Consider the following 14482-nt stretch of genomic DNA (forward strand, 5'->3'; position numbering starts at 1 on the left):
TACGGAAAATAAATTACATCAGGAAAAAATAAATCTGACCTTCTGCTCAATGGGTCACGCCCATAATTTTCTTTTCTCTTTTGCAAATGGCAGACAAGGAAATCACATGGAGTGTCTCTTTTCCCCTTCTGCTTTTGCCTATAAAATTAGTGGAGTATTCAGATTGCAGATGATTTTTACTTTCTTAGAAATCAGAAAATGATTTCACATGCAAACCGAGGGCACTTTCTCCTTTTGCTTTCTCAAAAATTAGAAAATGATGGCTTTTTCCTTTTGCTTTTGTTTTTCTTTCTATTTATCTTCTTCCTTTTGGCATATGGCAGACAAGGCAATCATCATAAAATTGATCATGGAAACTTATCTTCTTCCCGGTAATGTCGGCGGGCCTTGTTCTGAAGACGAGACTGCTGAAACTTTCACCGGGGGCATCTCTGCTGAGTTGACTCAATTGAAATATGAGTTGGCTCATGAGGGCTTAGACAAAAGCTTATTCTCTGAGAAAACTCCATTCTCGCTGCTTGAAGAAAACTTGATCCGTGATCAGCGATGCCATGAGGTGCCCGAGTAGGACCACCGTAATCTGAACGGAGATTGAGGTGAGTGAGAGGGGCTCGTGGCAGTACTAGAAGGACTGGTTGAGGAAGGAGAGTAGAGCACACGCGAGGGCTCCGAGTGTCCAGGCCCAGAAAGTGACGGTTGGGAGGGAGGGATCGTCGGTGACCGGAACGGTGAGGGCGACTTGCTCGGTCGAAGAGTTCTCGTCTGCAATCGGCGGAGATAAAGTGAAGGCATCGTATTGAGTCTTCAGAAGGAGAGAAACTGTGATTTCATGGCTGTTGCTGCCGGCCATCTGCTCCTCCGAGCGCTGAAGGAGAATATGAAACGTAGGCGTCCTCTGAGCACTTGATCAAGCCAATCTCCTTGGCATTGCTGCAGAAGCACTGCCTGCAGCACATCAGCGCATACTTTCGGATCCACCCATGAGGGTTTCCACACACTCGGCAAATGCGGGAACCAGGGCCAAAGTTCTTGTGGTGAGAGTTCCATACATTCGAGTGTCCCATCTTTGAAGCTTGCTAAGGTTTTCTGCATCGCTCTGCAGCTGTAGGATATTGAACTTCCCATTCAATTGTTGTTATACCCAAATCGTGCCTTATAAGCATATGGAGCACCGGCGGCGACAGACACAGCAGCAGCAGAAGTGGCAACTTTGGCTGAGAAATACCCAGCAGAGTGTAACGCTTGAACTGTACTAGGACTTGGGTTTTTCCTCAACAAATCTAGGATTATTGCTATTCCAGCCATTATTATACCCTCTATCCTCTGAAGCAAAAATCAATCTGATCCCACAAACACCCTCAAACCAAAACTATCGAAATAGATCCAAACACGGGTTTTTACACCTTCTGGCTCTAATTTTCCCTGATAATTTACTGGGTTATATAACGCACGAGACTAAGAAACCCAAAAGATGGGATTTTTATATAGCAGAGAAGGTGATAGAGAGAAAAGGGACAGAGAAGGACAGAGTGTTTTGTTTGGAGTAGAGAGATCGACACCACCTTGAACAGGTGGCCCAGTTCCTAACCTTCAGTTTGCCAAGAAGGAGAAAGTAGGTGTGGGGTGTTGAACACGATGCAGCTGAATTCTCGGACTGCTATCGGGATGTCGGCCCCAACAGCCAGAGGCATGAAACCATGGATCCATGCCTCGTAATTACCATCCATTGTCAAAAACATCTTCTCAATCTCTTCCTGCTCAAATCCTCCATGGTATTCTCGATCATTTAGAAACCTCGGGGAAGCGCCGATGAGCACGAGCTTGGAGAAAGGTTCAGGGCGGTGGACGGAGGTGAGGGTACCGATCATGGCGGAGACGTTGACACGTGCCAAATGTTGATGGTGTCAAACGGACAAGAGCAGCTGAGAGATCTCGATCTTCAATGGCAAGATGGACAAGAGCAGCGTCCATGATGTTGTGCTTGTCGGAGGATCCACCCGTATTCCCAATCTGGTCTTGATGCATGCTGAGAGATCTTGATCTTCAGAAAAGGAAAAAGAATGAGGACTTAAATAAAAAAGAAAACCGAGAATCTTTGGGGCTCTTTTAGGGGATGACATGATAGCTTTGTGTTTATAGGGGTTTTCTAGGGAAGCCCAAGGAGGTTCTGGGTTTTGTGGATTTTGCAGTGTTGATTTTGTAGATTTTGCAGATTCACGGCGAAGGTGAAAAAATGAAAGAGAACTGACATAACTTTTCGTATCAATTCCCGCAGACGGCGCCAAATGTTAATGCACAAAATCGAAGGTCTTGGAACAATGTAAATCCGACCGTGAATCTGCAAGAAGGTAAATAACACAAGATGTATCGTGGTCCACCCCAAGGTTTGGGCTACGTCCACACTGATTGTATTTCTCTGAGAGTATTTGTGAGGGAGAGAGTGTGAGAGCTTTGCTCTAAATATGAGAGACTTAGGGTTTGTGAGAGTGAGGAGGCCCTTTTATAGAATAAGGGCTCCTCACTTATTACATATTTGCCCCTTCCTTTATCACATAATTACATTTAAGTCTCTTGAGTATTTGTACGAGATCTAAATACGGAGGCCCTAAATATGGTATAAACAAATTTCACTATACCAGGCCCTTGGTGCTTGTTTTTAGCCATACAAAGCTTTATGAAGCTTGTACACTTTGTCTTCACTCCACTTGATCACAAAACCATCTAGCTGTTCTACATAAATCTCCTATTCGAGTACTCCATTCAGAAAAGCAGACTTGACATCAAGTTGGTATAGTTTCCAATTCTTCTGTGCTGCCAATGTAACTAGCGTTCAAATTGTATCGAGTCTAGCCACAGGTGCAAAAGTCTTATTATAGTCATCACCTGGTTTCTGAGCATATCCCTTGGCTACCAGCCTTGCTTTATTCTTCTGCACTGATCCATCAAGGTTAAGCTTAGTCTTGAACACCCATTTAACCCCAATTATAGGTTTATCAGTTGGTCTGTCCACTAGCTCCCATGTTGCATTCTTTTTAATCATTTACAGTTCATCTTTCATAGCCATCATCCATGATTCATCCTTAGCTGCCTCATCAAACTTTTCAGGTTCCATAATGCAGAGATTGCATTGAGCTAGAACATCATCCAATTCCTCCACCTCAATGAAGTGTGATCAAAGGCTTGAGATTTTCTCATACTGGTACTTATATCACTTGCTGATTCATGAGAAGATAACAAGCTTGGTGATTGAGTATGGTCCTGACCTTCAGGAGTTGCTACAAGTGATGTACTCTTAGGCATCTCAGATAGCTCATCATGATTAAGCACAATTACATAATTCTCAGAGACATTCTTCCACTCCCAAGCTGCATTTTCATCAAACACAACATCTCTCGAGAGTATAAGTTTCTTAGTAAGAGGATCATACACTCTGTACCCCTTTTCACAAGTGGCATAACCCACAAATATGCCCTTGACACTCTTTGCATCTAGTTTTTCTCTCAACTCACTTGATATGTGTACATAGCACAAACAACCAAAGATTTTGAGATGTGCAATCCCTGGTTTTCGACCATTGAATGCTTCAAAAGGAGTTATATCTCCGAGAGCTCTTATAGGACACCTATTCATTATGTAGACAGCTGTGTGTACAGATTCTGCCCACAAATTGTAAGGTAACCCTTTATCATGAAGCATAGTTTTTTCCATTTCAACTACCATTATGTTGTTTCTCTCTACAACTTCATTCTATTGTGGAGTATAGGCCATAGAGAGTTGTCTTTGAATACCCTCATCTTCACACAACTTGTTAAACTCATAAGATGTGAATTCACCCCCTCTGTCACATCTTAGGCACTTCACTTTGAAACCACTCTATAACTCTACCATGGATTTGAATTTTCTAAACCAATTCAATGCATCTGACTTGTATCTGAGAAAATAAAACCACATCATTCCTGTGCAGTCATCTACAATAAGCATGAAATATTTATTACCAGCTATGGACTCAGTTTGCATAGGTCCACATAAATCCACATGAATCAACTCTAGTGGATTGCTTGCTCTCCATGCCTGATTCTTTGGGAACCACTCTCTATGTTGCTTTCCAAGCTGACAACCTTCACACATCAACTTCTTCTAAGTATGGAAATCCATGCACCATTTCCTTCTCTTTGAGTTGTTTTAACCCCCTTAGATGCAGATGGCCTAGCCTTTTGTGCCAGGTCCAAGTAGAGTGAGACAAACTTGTTTTCAAAGCTCTATGATCATCAGGTAATAGTGCTAAAGGAGAGCATCTTTTCCTCTTCATTTCTACTTTAATTACAAGACATTCTAGTGAAGAACTATAAAAAATGTTGCACAGTTTACCTCCAAACAGCAAATAATACCCATGTTCATCCATCTGTCCCACACTCAGTAAGTTCTCCTTCAATCCAGGTAGATACATTACCTCCTTTATGTATTTTCTGCCCTTACAAGTATCATTTACTAGAGTCCCCATTCCAGCTACATTCATAAGCTCACCAATTGGCATTTGTACTTTGCCTACCACATTTGTTCAACCAATAACTTCTCATTTCCAATCATGTGCTTGCTACAACCACTGTCAATATACCATTCACCATTGACAACTGATCCAGAAATAGTGCTATTTGCATAGAACAAGTTCCCTGTCACCTCTATTTGATTAGCACTGTTAGTCTTTTGCACTGATTTGCCTGCAATACACTCTCGAGCCCAATGTCCAAACCTTTCCATAGTTATAGCATTTAGGCATCCCCTTATATCTACACTCACCAAAGTGAAACTTAGAGCATACCCTGCACTGTGGTTTTGTAACTGTCGAACCCATTAACTATGCATTTTGTACAGGACTAGCAGGAAATTTCTGCTAAAACTTGGGTTTTGAATCCCATTTCTTGCCCTTAGAATTCCAATTCTTCTGGAACTGAGATGGACCAGATTGAGCTCTGCTTCTATTTTGACCCTTTAGACTCATTGAGAGAGATGTAAATGCCTTCCCAGTAGTATCAACAGTATGCAGATCAAACCGTTGTTCTTGGCTCTTTAAGATTGCAATTACCTCTTGCAATTCTACAGTCTCCCAGCATTTTGTATTTTCTATAACCAAACAGATAGGATCATATGGTTTACTTAAATTAATCAGAACCTTTTGCACAAGTCTCTCATTAGAAAGAGATTCACCAAATGTTTTCATCTGATTAATTAAATCATTCAACCTTGTAAGATAACCAGATAGATTCATCATCTCGCATCCTAGCATATTCAAATTCTCGTCTAAGATTTTGCAGTTTTACCGATCTAACCTGATCACCACTATGGTATTCTCCATACAACAGATCCCATGCCATCTTAGCTGAATTAGCATTGGCAATCCGAGGGAAGATCTGGTCAGAGACTACATTTTGTATGATTCCTAGAGCCTTCGCATCCCTCATGAACATTGTAGTCATTTCTTCATCGACTGCATCTTCCGATAACCCTTCAGCTTCTTTTTTCTTCTTCGAGTCGGGGGTTGTAATCCCCTTTTCTACCAAATTCGATAACCCAAGAGATTTGAAAACCGTTACCATCTTAATTCTCCAGAACTCGTAGTTCTCATCAATGAAGATTGGAGTTCTCACCTCCAAGCTTCCAGATCTAGACATCTTTGGCCTGAATGTTGATTTCTCTTCTCAGATAATTTTTGAATTTCGGCGAACTTCACCGAGCTTCAAGTTAACTCAGTGGCTTCACAGATTCACACCCAGATTCAATTGATAGAACCTGGCTCTGAGGCCATGTTAATGTGAAATATTTATTTGAGTTATGCAAAGATGGTGATAAGAAAAGGATTGTAGAATGCAAAAGGAATGAATGTTCTCCTTCTCTTCTGCGATAATTGTAGAGAGGAATATATTTCTGTTAATGGAAAAATGAGCACACACATGTGCATTTCACAATCGTTTTTGCCTTAGCTGGATCCACACACATCACATTTGATCTCAGCCACACATCTAGCTAATTTGTAGGATCACTACACATGGCTATTTTAGCCTTACATAATGGAGCCTCACACTTGTCATTCTATAGGACTAAGTGCATACGCAATTAACATTAAAGCGCTTCTTATTTACTAATCAGCTCATTACTTACAATTCTACATGTATAACATCAATAATTACCTTGAAGGGCAAATGATTTCATTACATGGGCTCATCTGTGCAACAGGCTTCATGCAATTGGAAACGAAAATGAAATCCTGCAAGAACTTATTTTTGGCCTTTGGAGAAAATGGAAATGCCGGAACGAGGTGTTTTTCAAAGGAACACTTAAATCACTGGTAGAAGCAATGGAAATTTGGAAGGTAAGGGTGATAGAATACAAGGAAGCACAATGGGCGAGCACAACAACCACAGATGCAGTGGATGGAACCAATGAACTGGAATTTGCAGGAAGGAAGGTGAGATGAAAAAGACCAGAGTTTGGGACACTTAAGGTGAATTTTGATGCTGCTTGGAATCCCAAACACATAAAGGTGGAGTGGGATGGGTTATAAGGGACTTTGCCGGCCTGCTGCACTCTGCAGGAGGCTCGGGAGGCCTGTACTTTCATTCTGATGCAATGGCTGAAGCTACTGCATTGAGGGTGTGCAAAGGAAGGCATCCAAGAGATTGAAACTGATGCAAAGACAATCGTGTAGACAATCAATAAGGAAACGGGAGTTGATGCATCTTTGGAGGGTATCATTGACGACATCTGGAATCTTGCTGAAACCTTCCAAACCGCAACGTTCACGTATGCCCATGTTGCTCATGTTGTTGCATCTTATGTCTCTAAGTATGGCGATGTCCATTCATGGGTTTGTATTGGTCCAATTTTTATTTCAATATCTTGGTAGAAGATGTAAACATTTCACTAAGAATCTAATAAAAAATTTGTGACAAAAAAAAATGTAAATAGAAGATATACGTGTTAAGAGTGAATTGGTAACAATACATCACTAATACAATTACTCAAAAAGACAGTAAATCTCTCAGTTTAATTTCATGCACTGGCACTACCATCAATTCAAGGCATATTTTAATTAAAGTTTGAGAAGTCACTAATATTCCCTCTGTATATACTGCCAAAATTTCGAACTTCAGAAGAATTAGGTAATTAAAAGTCTCATAATATCATCATCAGAAGTAAACATAGAAGTCTCAAATCAAAAGCATATATAGTAGTGAGTAGCATATCCATTCTCAACCAGCACCGATGGAGAATGAATCTTAACTGTCCTTAAAAGGATCCCTAATTGCAATCCAAAGCATAGACTTATACATATAATCGAAAGAGCATCAAGGTCCATTTCCAAGTAGAAGATGAACACAAAGAGAGAGAGAGAGAGAGATAGATGTGATGAGATGAGGTTGACCTATGTCCTAACCATGGTTGGTGCGTTAGTGGAGAAGAACCCAAGGGAACCAAAATATCTTCCAAGGATTACATGCAGCTGCTTTTGAACTCCACATCCATTAATGGAGTGCTCAAAAGGATGATGAGATTAATGTACTAGCAAAAGCTAAAAGCTAATGCTAAAAACTATCCCTCCTAAAATTAGTGAAATGGGGCTAAAACTCCCATAGTTTAGCCACACTTGATGAATTTACATGAAACGAACAAGAGTTTGTGATTTTCTTCCCTTTACCCTAAGGGAAAGGATCGATCGTTGGTTGGTTGGTTAGACACATTATGTGAAAGGTGACAAAAACTTGGTAAAGCTTTATAGAGACATGACTGTTTTTAGCTAGTTTCAAAATCCTAAGACTAGATGTTAACAGCCAAAACAATTGGGGCATTCCATGCCCATGTTTTTTTCCCCTAAAACTGCGCGCCTTTGTTTGTTTGAGGTGATTGATTAGCTGAAGATAGAGGGATAAAACATTTTTTGATTGAAACTTTTCAAAAGTGAAGGGCTTGCTATTTGTGTTGAATTTACAATATTTGCAAACCATTTTATGCATTTCTTTAGCCTTCCTGGGCCAAAAGTTACATTTTTCTTCTGTTGCCTCAGCCCCTCCAGGGCTAAGAATTTTTGAGGGAAAAAAAAAATACTATTTTCCAACTTGGCTATACCCAATAGCCTGAGTTGGTATTTAAGATGACGCTTTCAAAAAAAACTCTTCAAGGGGAAAATGAAATGCATGAGTATGCATGAGATGCACGTACCCCAGCCAATTGTGGAGATGGAATGATTTCATGTAGCCCCTTTGGGAGGCTTTGTATTTGTGCAAATTAATTAGTCCAAATGCCAATTGCTTGGGCTAATTAATTGTGTGTTAGACGGCGAGAGAGAGAGGAAGAGATGGAGAAGTGAACCATGGTTAGGCCAGAGGTTGCTGAAAACTCAGAAGCATATGCAGCTGATGAGGGTGGAATCGAGTTTGAATAATTGAAGCCATGCATGCACGCACTTTGGGATGAACTAGCGATGAGGGATTGGTGCAGGAAGGGCCACGGTTACGCCTGTGGCACAGCAAAACACACTGTCAAGGATATTAGCGTCTCCCTCCATCTCAACCAAGATTAACTAGTTTAAAAGTTAAGAAATTGCTCTCATCTCAATCTAACAAAAATCAAATTCAAGTAATTACCTGGTGATTGCAAGGCGGGTGAGGGCGCAAGAGAAATGGGAGGACCATAGTGCTGGTAGCCTCCAACTCCACTTGAATTCATGGTCGAATAATGAAAAAGCTGCTGCTGCTGGTTGTTGTGGGGGTATTGGACACCAGTTGCATAACTCGGCACACCTGAGCTACCATATGCAGCTGCTGCGGCTCCTCCATTCCCTTCTGATCCATATGAAAGATAAGGGTAAAAAGCCGCCGCGGCTGCTGCTCCGGCCACCATCCCAGTTGCAGGGCTTGTCCCGTACATAGGATACTGGCCTGCTGCCCCTCCGTACAAACCATAGTAGTTCTGAAAATATATACCACATTGAACAAAAATAAAATCATCACTATCTTCTAGGTGTTAGTTAATTAATTGAAAATTACCTTAATTAAATTCAAGTGCAATTACTTGGTATTAGTATCTAGAAAGGAAAAAAAAAAAAATTTATTTTTAATATCAGTAAACACTCAGCAAGCCGTGAAACTAATGCTGTGGAGTCTGTACATATGGGTTCCCAGTTACTTTCATATATGGTCTTGTGTTTCCTGTTTTTTTCCTTTCTTGTTCTGTTGTGTGTGCTGTTTGGTTTAGATCATAGTGAAAGCCCAACTACCAAGTTGGAACACGGGTGTATATTAATCAAGAAAAAAAAAGTTTGGTTGATGGGAATTAGTTGAAGAAGTTAAATTGTTTTCAACAACTTGCCAACTTGGTATCGCATACATGGAACTGCCAAGACATGCAATGCATATGTGTCGGTTGGTCCCCTTTCCTTTTACTCCTTACGTAATATGGACGCTGTTGGAAGAGTAAAGTGCGGGCCTATAGAATAGATTAATGTTTGATTAAAGAACGAGAATACGAGAAAGCCAAGTGGGTCTAATGTTTTAGAGGAATTATTTGAGCTCAGAAATGAAAATGCAAATTAATGAGTAGTGCTACACTTACCATCCATTTATACGATTATTTGTATTTTCTCTCTAATAGAGGTAGGGTCCGCATGTGAGAAGTAAGCGGTAAAAGAAGCAATTTTATAGGTTAATTAAGGTAATAATATAATATAATAGAAAAAAAGGAGAAGATTGTACAAACCGTAGGGTAAGTGTAGTCTGGCGAGTATGAAGAGTACCTGATCGAAACGGAAAAAGTTACAAGTCAGTCAGCATCTACAAAACAAGACAATATCGATTGTACGTATTCAATCGATGTGTATATTACTTGTATATGCAACAAATTCATGCATGTTAAAAAAAATACATATGCATGTTAATTAAGGTTGCGAATGCAATGCAGACATGCGAAATTGATGATATAATCTGCATGTAATATGTGTGTGTGTGTGTGTGTGTGTGTATGCATGCATGCATGAGGATCAAATGTAAAAGCACGAGCTTGCGCGGTGCATATATATTACATGTACTCTGTGTGTGTTTTGGGGTGGGGCAATGACAACCATGCCAAAAGGAATGAATATTGATCACACTCATTTGTGTGTGTGTGGTGGAGAGAGATATGAGCGTGCTTTTGAATCTTGTTACGTAGTAGGGCTACTTTAATGAGGATGATGAGGTTGGGTGGTGGAAGCGCATGAGTTGGTAAAGCACGTGCAGCTTTCCATACACACCCACATATTCATACAGCTAGCAAAGATGGATGAGGGTACAATATATAGCATAGCATATAAGGCATCTTCATCATCAATATATACAATATATATAGTTATCTAAGAAACAAAATTTGGTGCTCCTAGTATTTTAACTATTAAATCTTTTTTTTTTTATATTTTTAAACAAAAATTTAACGTTTAAACCAGGTAGTTCGGAATATCAAAAATAAGTTTCAGTTAGCCATAAATAAAGGCTGTAAAGTAACCCTAGTTATATTATTTGATGATGGAGATGGTCAAATGGTCAATAAATGGGTACAATATATGCATACCCATAAAGATTGTAAGGTATCCCTTGTTGGATGGCATAATGAGGGAAGCTTGCTGCAGAGGGAAAAGCTGATCCCACTCCACCTCCAAACCCTGTTCGGAATGACCCCATTACCCTCCCAAAGCTCCTGCCTCCTCCTCCTCCTCCACCTGCCCATCATACCCAGGCCAGTTAATCTCTTTATCATTAAAATCATTATATTTCCAACAATAAACTTTGATAATACATCACTGTTCAAATTAAAGACATCTCTTTACGTGCTGCATAAATAAGTAATAACATCAGAGATTAACATTATTTCTCTAAAATATATAATACACGAAATTGCATTAACATTAATCTAATGATAAAATAATCAGAAGAAGGGGAAGAGTAATATATTGCATGCCACTAATTAACTCAAGTTTATTATTTCTACCATAATCAGTTTCTAACTTTTTAAATCTGCTTGAACGAAGTTCAAATTAAGAAGAGGATGGAAATATGGTTCTTTAGAATGGTACGTAGCTAGGTAATTTTGAGCTAGAATAACACCAATTTTTTTCTATATAGATATATATATCCAACTATTTTTGCAAAAAGCACATGAGATGTTGGACTTGTTCGATAAAATTGATTGAACTTAAATTAAAAAAAAAAATTGCAGAAATAAACTTAATTCTTAGTTGAGGAATATCCAAAGTTGCACTATTGCATATGTTTCACTGTGAAAAGAATTTTCCTCAAATAAAATTATTTTCGGACCACAGTCAAAATCTAATATATTCAATAGCCTCTTCTTGGAAAGCACCAATGATATTAGTGAGAAATATCCAAAACTTTTAAGGCTGTTCGCTAGCTGCCTCAACAAGTTAATTAACAAGAACTGATGGTAATAGAAATAATATATAAATTAAAGTACCTTGTATTAAAATATATGTATATGTACGTTCACGTGAAAACGCGAGATTAGTTCATGATGAAGCTTTTGCAAGCTAAGATCCATGAAGAAATAGAATATTACCATGCTTTGGAGTTGAAGGCTTGGATCTCTGAACACCGAGAGAAGCAAGATTGCAGTTGGCCCTCCTCCCATCAATCACGGGAGCAGCATCCACACAAGCTCTCATCGCAGCTTCGGCTTCCCGAAAAGTTACCTACATATACACATATAATCAAAATAGTAATTAAATACCGTATTTAGATCTTTCATTTATTTCAAGATCTATCTAAGTAGCCAACTAAAAACCCTATATACAATATATTGCCTGAAATGAAAGAGAAAGTGCATACAAATCCGTAGCCTTTAGATCTTCCAGTGGCCTTGTCAGTGATAACAACGGCCTCCAAGATGTCTCCAAACTGTTCAAAGTATTTCTTCATGGTTTCCTTCTGGGTTTCCCATGCCAACCCTCCAACAAACACCTTGGTGTAAGTTGTGTCGCCAAACTGCCCTGCCAGATTAGCTGGAGTCATCTTCAAATCTTGATTGATCGTGGCGATATGATTATATGATCAGCTCTCGATCGATCTCTTAGAAATCCTGTGCGGTGGTGTTGATGTTACTAATTACGAATTGAGTCCTATATATATATATATATATATATATATCTAGCTACTAATAATTGGTATGCACTACACTAACAATAGATCTAGCTCTAGCCTAGCTGCTGCTGGTGCTGTTAGTGGTGGCGGCGGCGGTACAAGAAGAAGAAGAGGATCTTGCTTGAGATTCTGAATGGTGATTTTTTTTTGGGTGGGGGGGGGGGGTGTTTGGTGGTGAGGGTGTTGATAGCACACAGACAGACAATTAGGTCAGAGATCAACAAAAACAGAAGAGAAGAGAAAACTAGAGAGAGAGAGAGAGAGAGAGAGAGAAGGAGGGAGGAAGCAAAAGTTAGAAAAAAGTGGAAAGCCCCTCTCGTAATACGGACATGAATTATATACAAAGCCAGCCCCCACCTCTTTACATTATTGTGCCAAATTCACTCATGCTCAACCTTTGGCGCGTCTTTATCACACTCCTCTCAAACATGACTTCCAATTAAGTTTTTATAATAATTATTTTCTGGTCTGAGACTCCCAAACATGAATAATGGTGATCCCTTATAGGTGCATGGTTCCACGCGTAATCATAAGAGAGTGGGAATCGCTTCTGTTTGCATTATTATGTCTTTCATTCATTGTTGTCGTTTGATTATTTTAAGGGGGAGATGTTGAGTGACTCATTAGCCCCTGTCTTTGCACCAAAATTACGAAACTTACCAACAACAAGTGCGTTCGTTTCTTCAGCATTTTAGTGGCAAGTGAGACACACTGATCGGTGGCAGAAACGGAACGGAACGGAGAAAGTAAGTTTTTATAGGGAATGATCGTCAATCAGAAAAACAGCAATCACGGGAAGTCAAGGGTCAGCCGTCCAATTGGCAACCTCCGCTGTTTACAGTCCGAAGATGATTGTATTCCTTCCTCATTATCTACCAAATCAGGGAATTCGTATCATTGAAATTTGATCAAACGGTTGAAGTTTTTATAACTTTTAAAATAGCCCCTGTTTATAGCTATTGGATCAAATTTCAATAATTCGGATTCCCTGATTTGATGGATTAGGAGGAAAGGATCCAAAGAGTATCTATTTCCTTCTAGATCCACTTTGTGAGGATCCTAGGGATCCTCATATCCTAGGGATCCTCATATCCTAGCCGTTCATCGTACATCGTGCGATCAGTTTTCGTCAGATACTATTTGTGTTTAATTTTAAATAAAAAAATCAAATGATTTCTGATCTCACAGTACATGATGAATGACTAAGATGTAAGGATTCCTAGAATCCCCACAAAGTATATCCATATGGGATCCAATTCCTTTACAGTCCACAATCTACTAGGGTGTCATTTTGTGCATCTCTTTTAATCTCCAACAATCATTTAAAAAGAAAGAGAGACTAAGGGCTTGTTTAGTACTCAACTTGAATTCAACTTTTTAAACTCAAAAATAATTTTCAAATTTTAGGCCTTAAATACTTGTTTGGTATAACTATTTTAAAAAACTAAATTCAATACTAACTCAAAAATATAGTCTATTCTTTAAAAACATAAAAAAGTGAGTTTTTAGAATTTTTAAATTAAACTCACTTGTTTCTTTTCTTTACCTCCTCCCCTCTCACTCCAAATTTATCTCTCTTTTCTTCTTTCTCTCTCCTCTTTTTTTTTAACCTTTTTCTTCTCTCCTCTAATCCGCTTTCTTCATTCTCTCGGTTTTTTCTCTCACTCCTCTTCCTCTCTATCTAGTCCGAATCTCTCTCTTCTTCTTTCTCTTTTCTTCAATCATCTCTTAATTTCTTTCCTCCTCTTTTCTCTTTCTCCCTCTTATGCAACCACCTCTTTTTATATCTCTTTGTCTAGTTTAAATCATAAGATTTAAAAATTTTAAATCGCAAACCAATCAAGTTTTTTTGGTCTTAAAAAAAATTGTTTTCAAGAAATGTTCTTAAGAAATATTTTGAGAAATGATAAAAAATTTCAAATAAGATATCAAACAAACCCTAAATTTTTTAATTTAAATTTACAAATTAAATAATATGATTGTAGATGATTGAATTATGTGTCACGCATAGTGACATTACCATGCTACTTTATCTGGGTTCACCAGTTCACCTAGGCGGCTAGGTCTTAAAGAAGTATTTTTTGAGGTTAACTATACTTTTCATTTGGCAACAACTTTGAAAAGAGTTGGTGAGATTCTAATTTTTCGATGTTTTAAAATTGTATTCATTTATGTCTCACATAAGTACAAACGACTAGTTTACCCAAAAAAAAAAAGGAAAACTAGTGAAAAGGATTTGAAAACTTTGAGTTTTAACGAAAATGACAAAATAATGGATAAAGTGAATAGTATCAGGATTGACT

General features: G+C 38.8%; 2 protein-coding genes across 4 annotated transcripts; both read right to left on the minus strand.

The window, feature by feature from the left end:
* Positions 1–820: 820 nt before the first annotated feature.
* On the minus strand, positions 821–1169 carry LOC103436653 (small ribosomal subunit protein uS14z/uS14y/uS14x-like). Its single transcript, XM_070822937.1, has one exon. It carries the CDS (start codon positions 1062–1064, stop codon positions 828–830), a length of 237 nt encoding a protein of 78 aa, XP_070679038.1. The 5' UTR covers positions 1065–1169; the 3' UTR covers positions 821–827.
* A 5984-nt stretch (positions 1170–7153) lies between these two features.
* LOC103436648 (uncharacterized) lies at positions 7154–12515 on the minus strand. Of its 3 annotated transcripts, none has more exons than XM_070822936.1 (7): positions 12220–12492; positions 11868–12117; positions 11599–11731; positions 10597–10744; positions 9751–9787; positions 8640–8964; positions 7154–8531 (listed from the first exon to the last, which is right to left on the minus strand). In XM_070822936.1, exons 2-7 carry the CDS (start codon positions 12048–12050, stop codon positions 8506–8508), a joined length of 852 nt encoding a protein of 283 aa, XP_070679037.1. In that variant the 5' UTR covers positions 12051–12117; positions 12220–12492; the 3' UTR covers positions 7154–8505. The 3 variants fall into 3 exon arrangements, with proteins under 3 accessions (XP_070679037.1, XP_017188071.1, XP_008373312.1); XM_017332582.3 differs by having other exon boundaries at positions 7154–8511; positions 12220–12488; XM_008375090.4 differs by having other exon boundaries at positions 11868–12515.
* Positions 12516–14482: the final 1967 nt, after the last annotated feature.

The sequence above is a fragment of the Malus domestica genome, chromosome 05 (assembly GCF_042453785.1).
Source record: "Malus domestica chromosome 05, GDT2T_hap1".
Taxonomy (NCBI): Eukaryota; Viridiplantae; Streptophyta; class Magnoliopsida; order Rosales; family Rosaceae; genus Malus; species Malus domestica.

Bases quoted from the DNA above. Each gene is read 5' to 3' on its own strand.
- LOC103436648 (XM_017332582.3), bottom strand. From the start codon at position 12,050: ATGACTCCAGCTAATCTGGCAGGGCAGTTTGGCGACACAACTTACACC. The intron at 10,745-11,598 runs GTAATATTCTAT...TATGATGGGCAG, and splicing joins GCCTTCAACTCCAAAGCATG to GTGGAGGAGGAGGAGGAGGC. The intron at 8,512-8,639 runs GTAATTACTTGA...GCTGTGCCACAG, and splicing joins ACCCGCCTTGCAATCACCAG to GCGTAACCGTGGCCCTTCCT.
- LOC103436653 (XM_070822937.1), bottom strand. From the start codon at position 1,064: ATGGGACACTCGAATGTATGGAACTCTCACCACAAGAACTTTGGCCCT.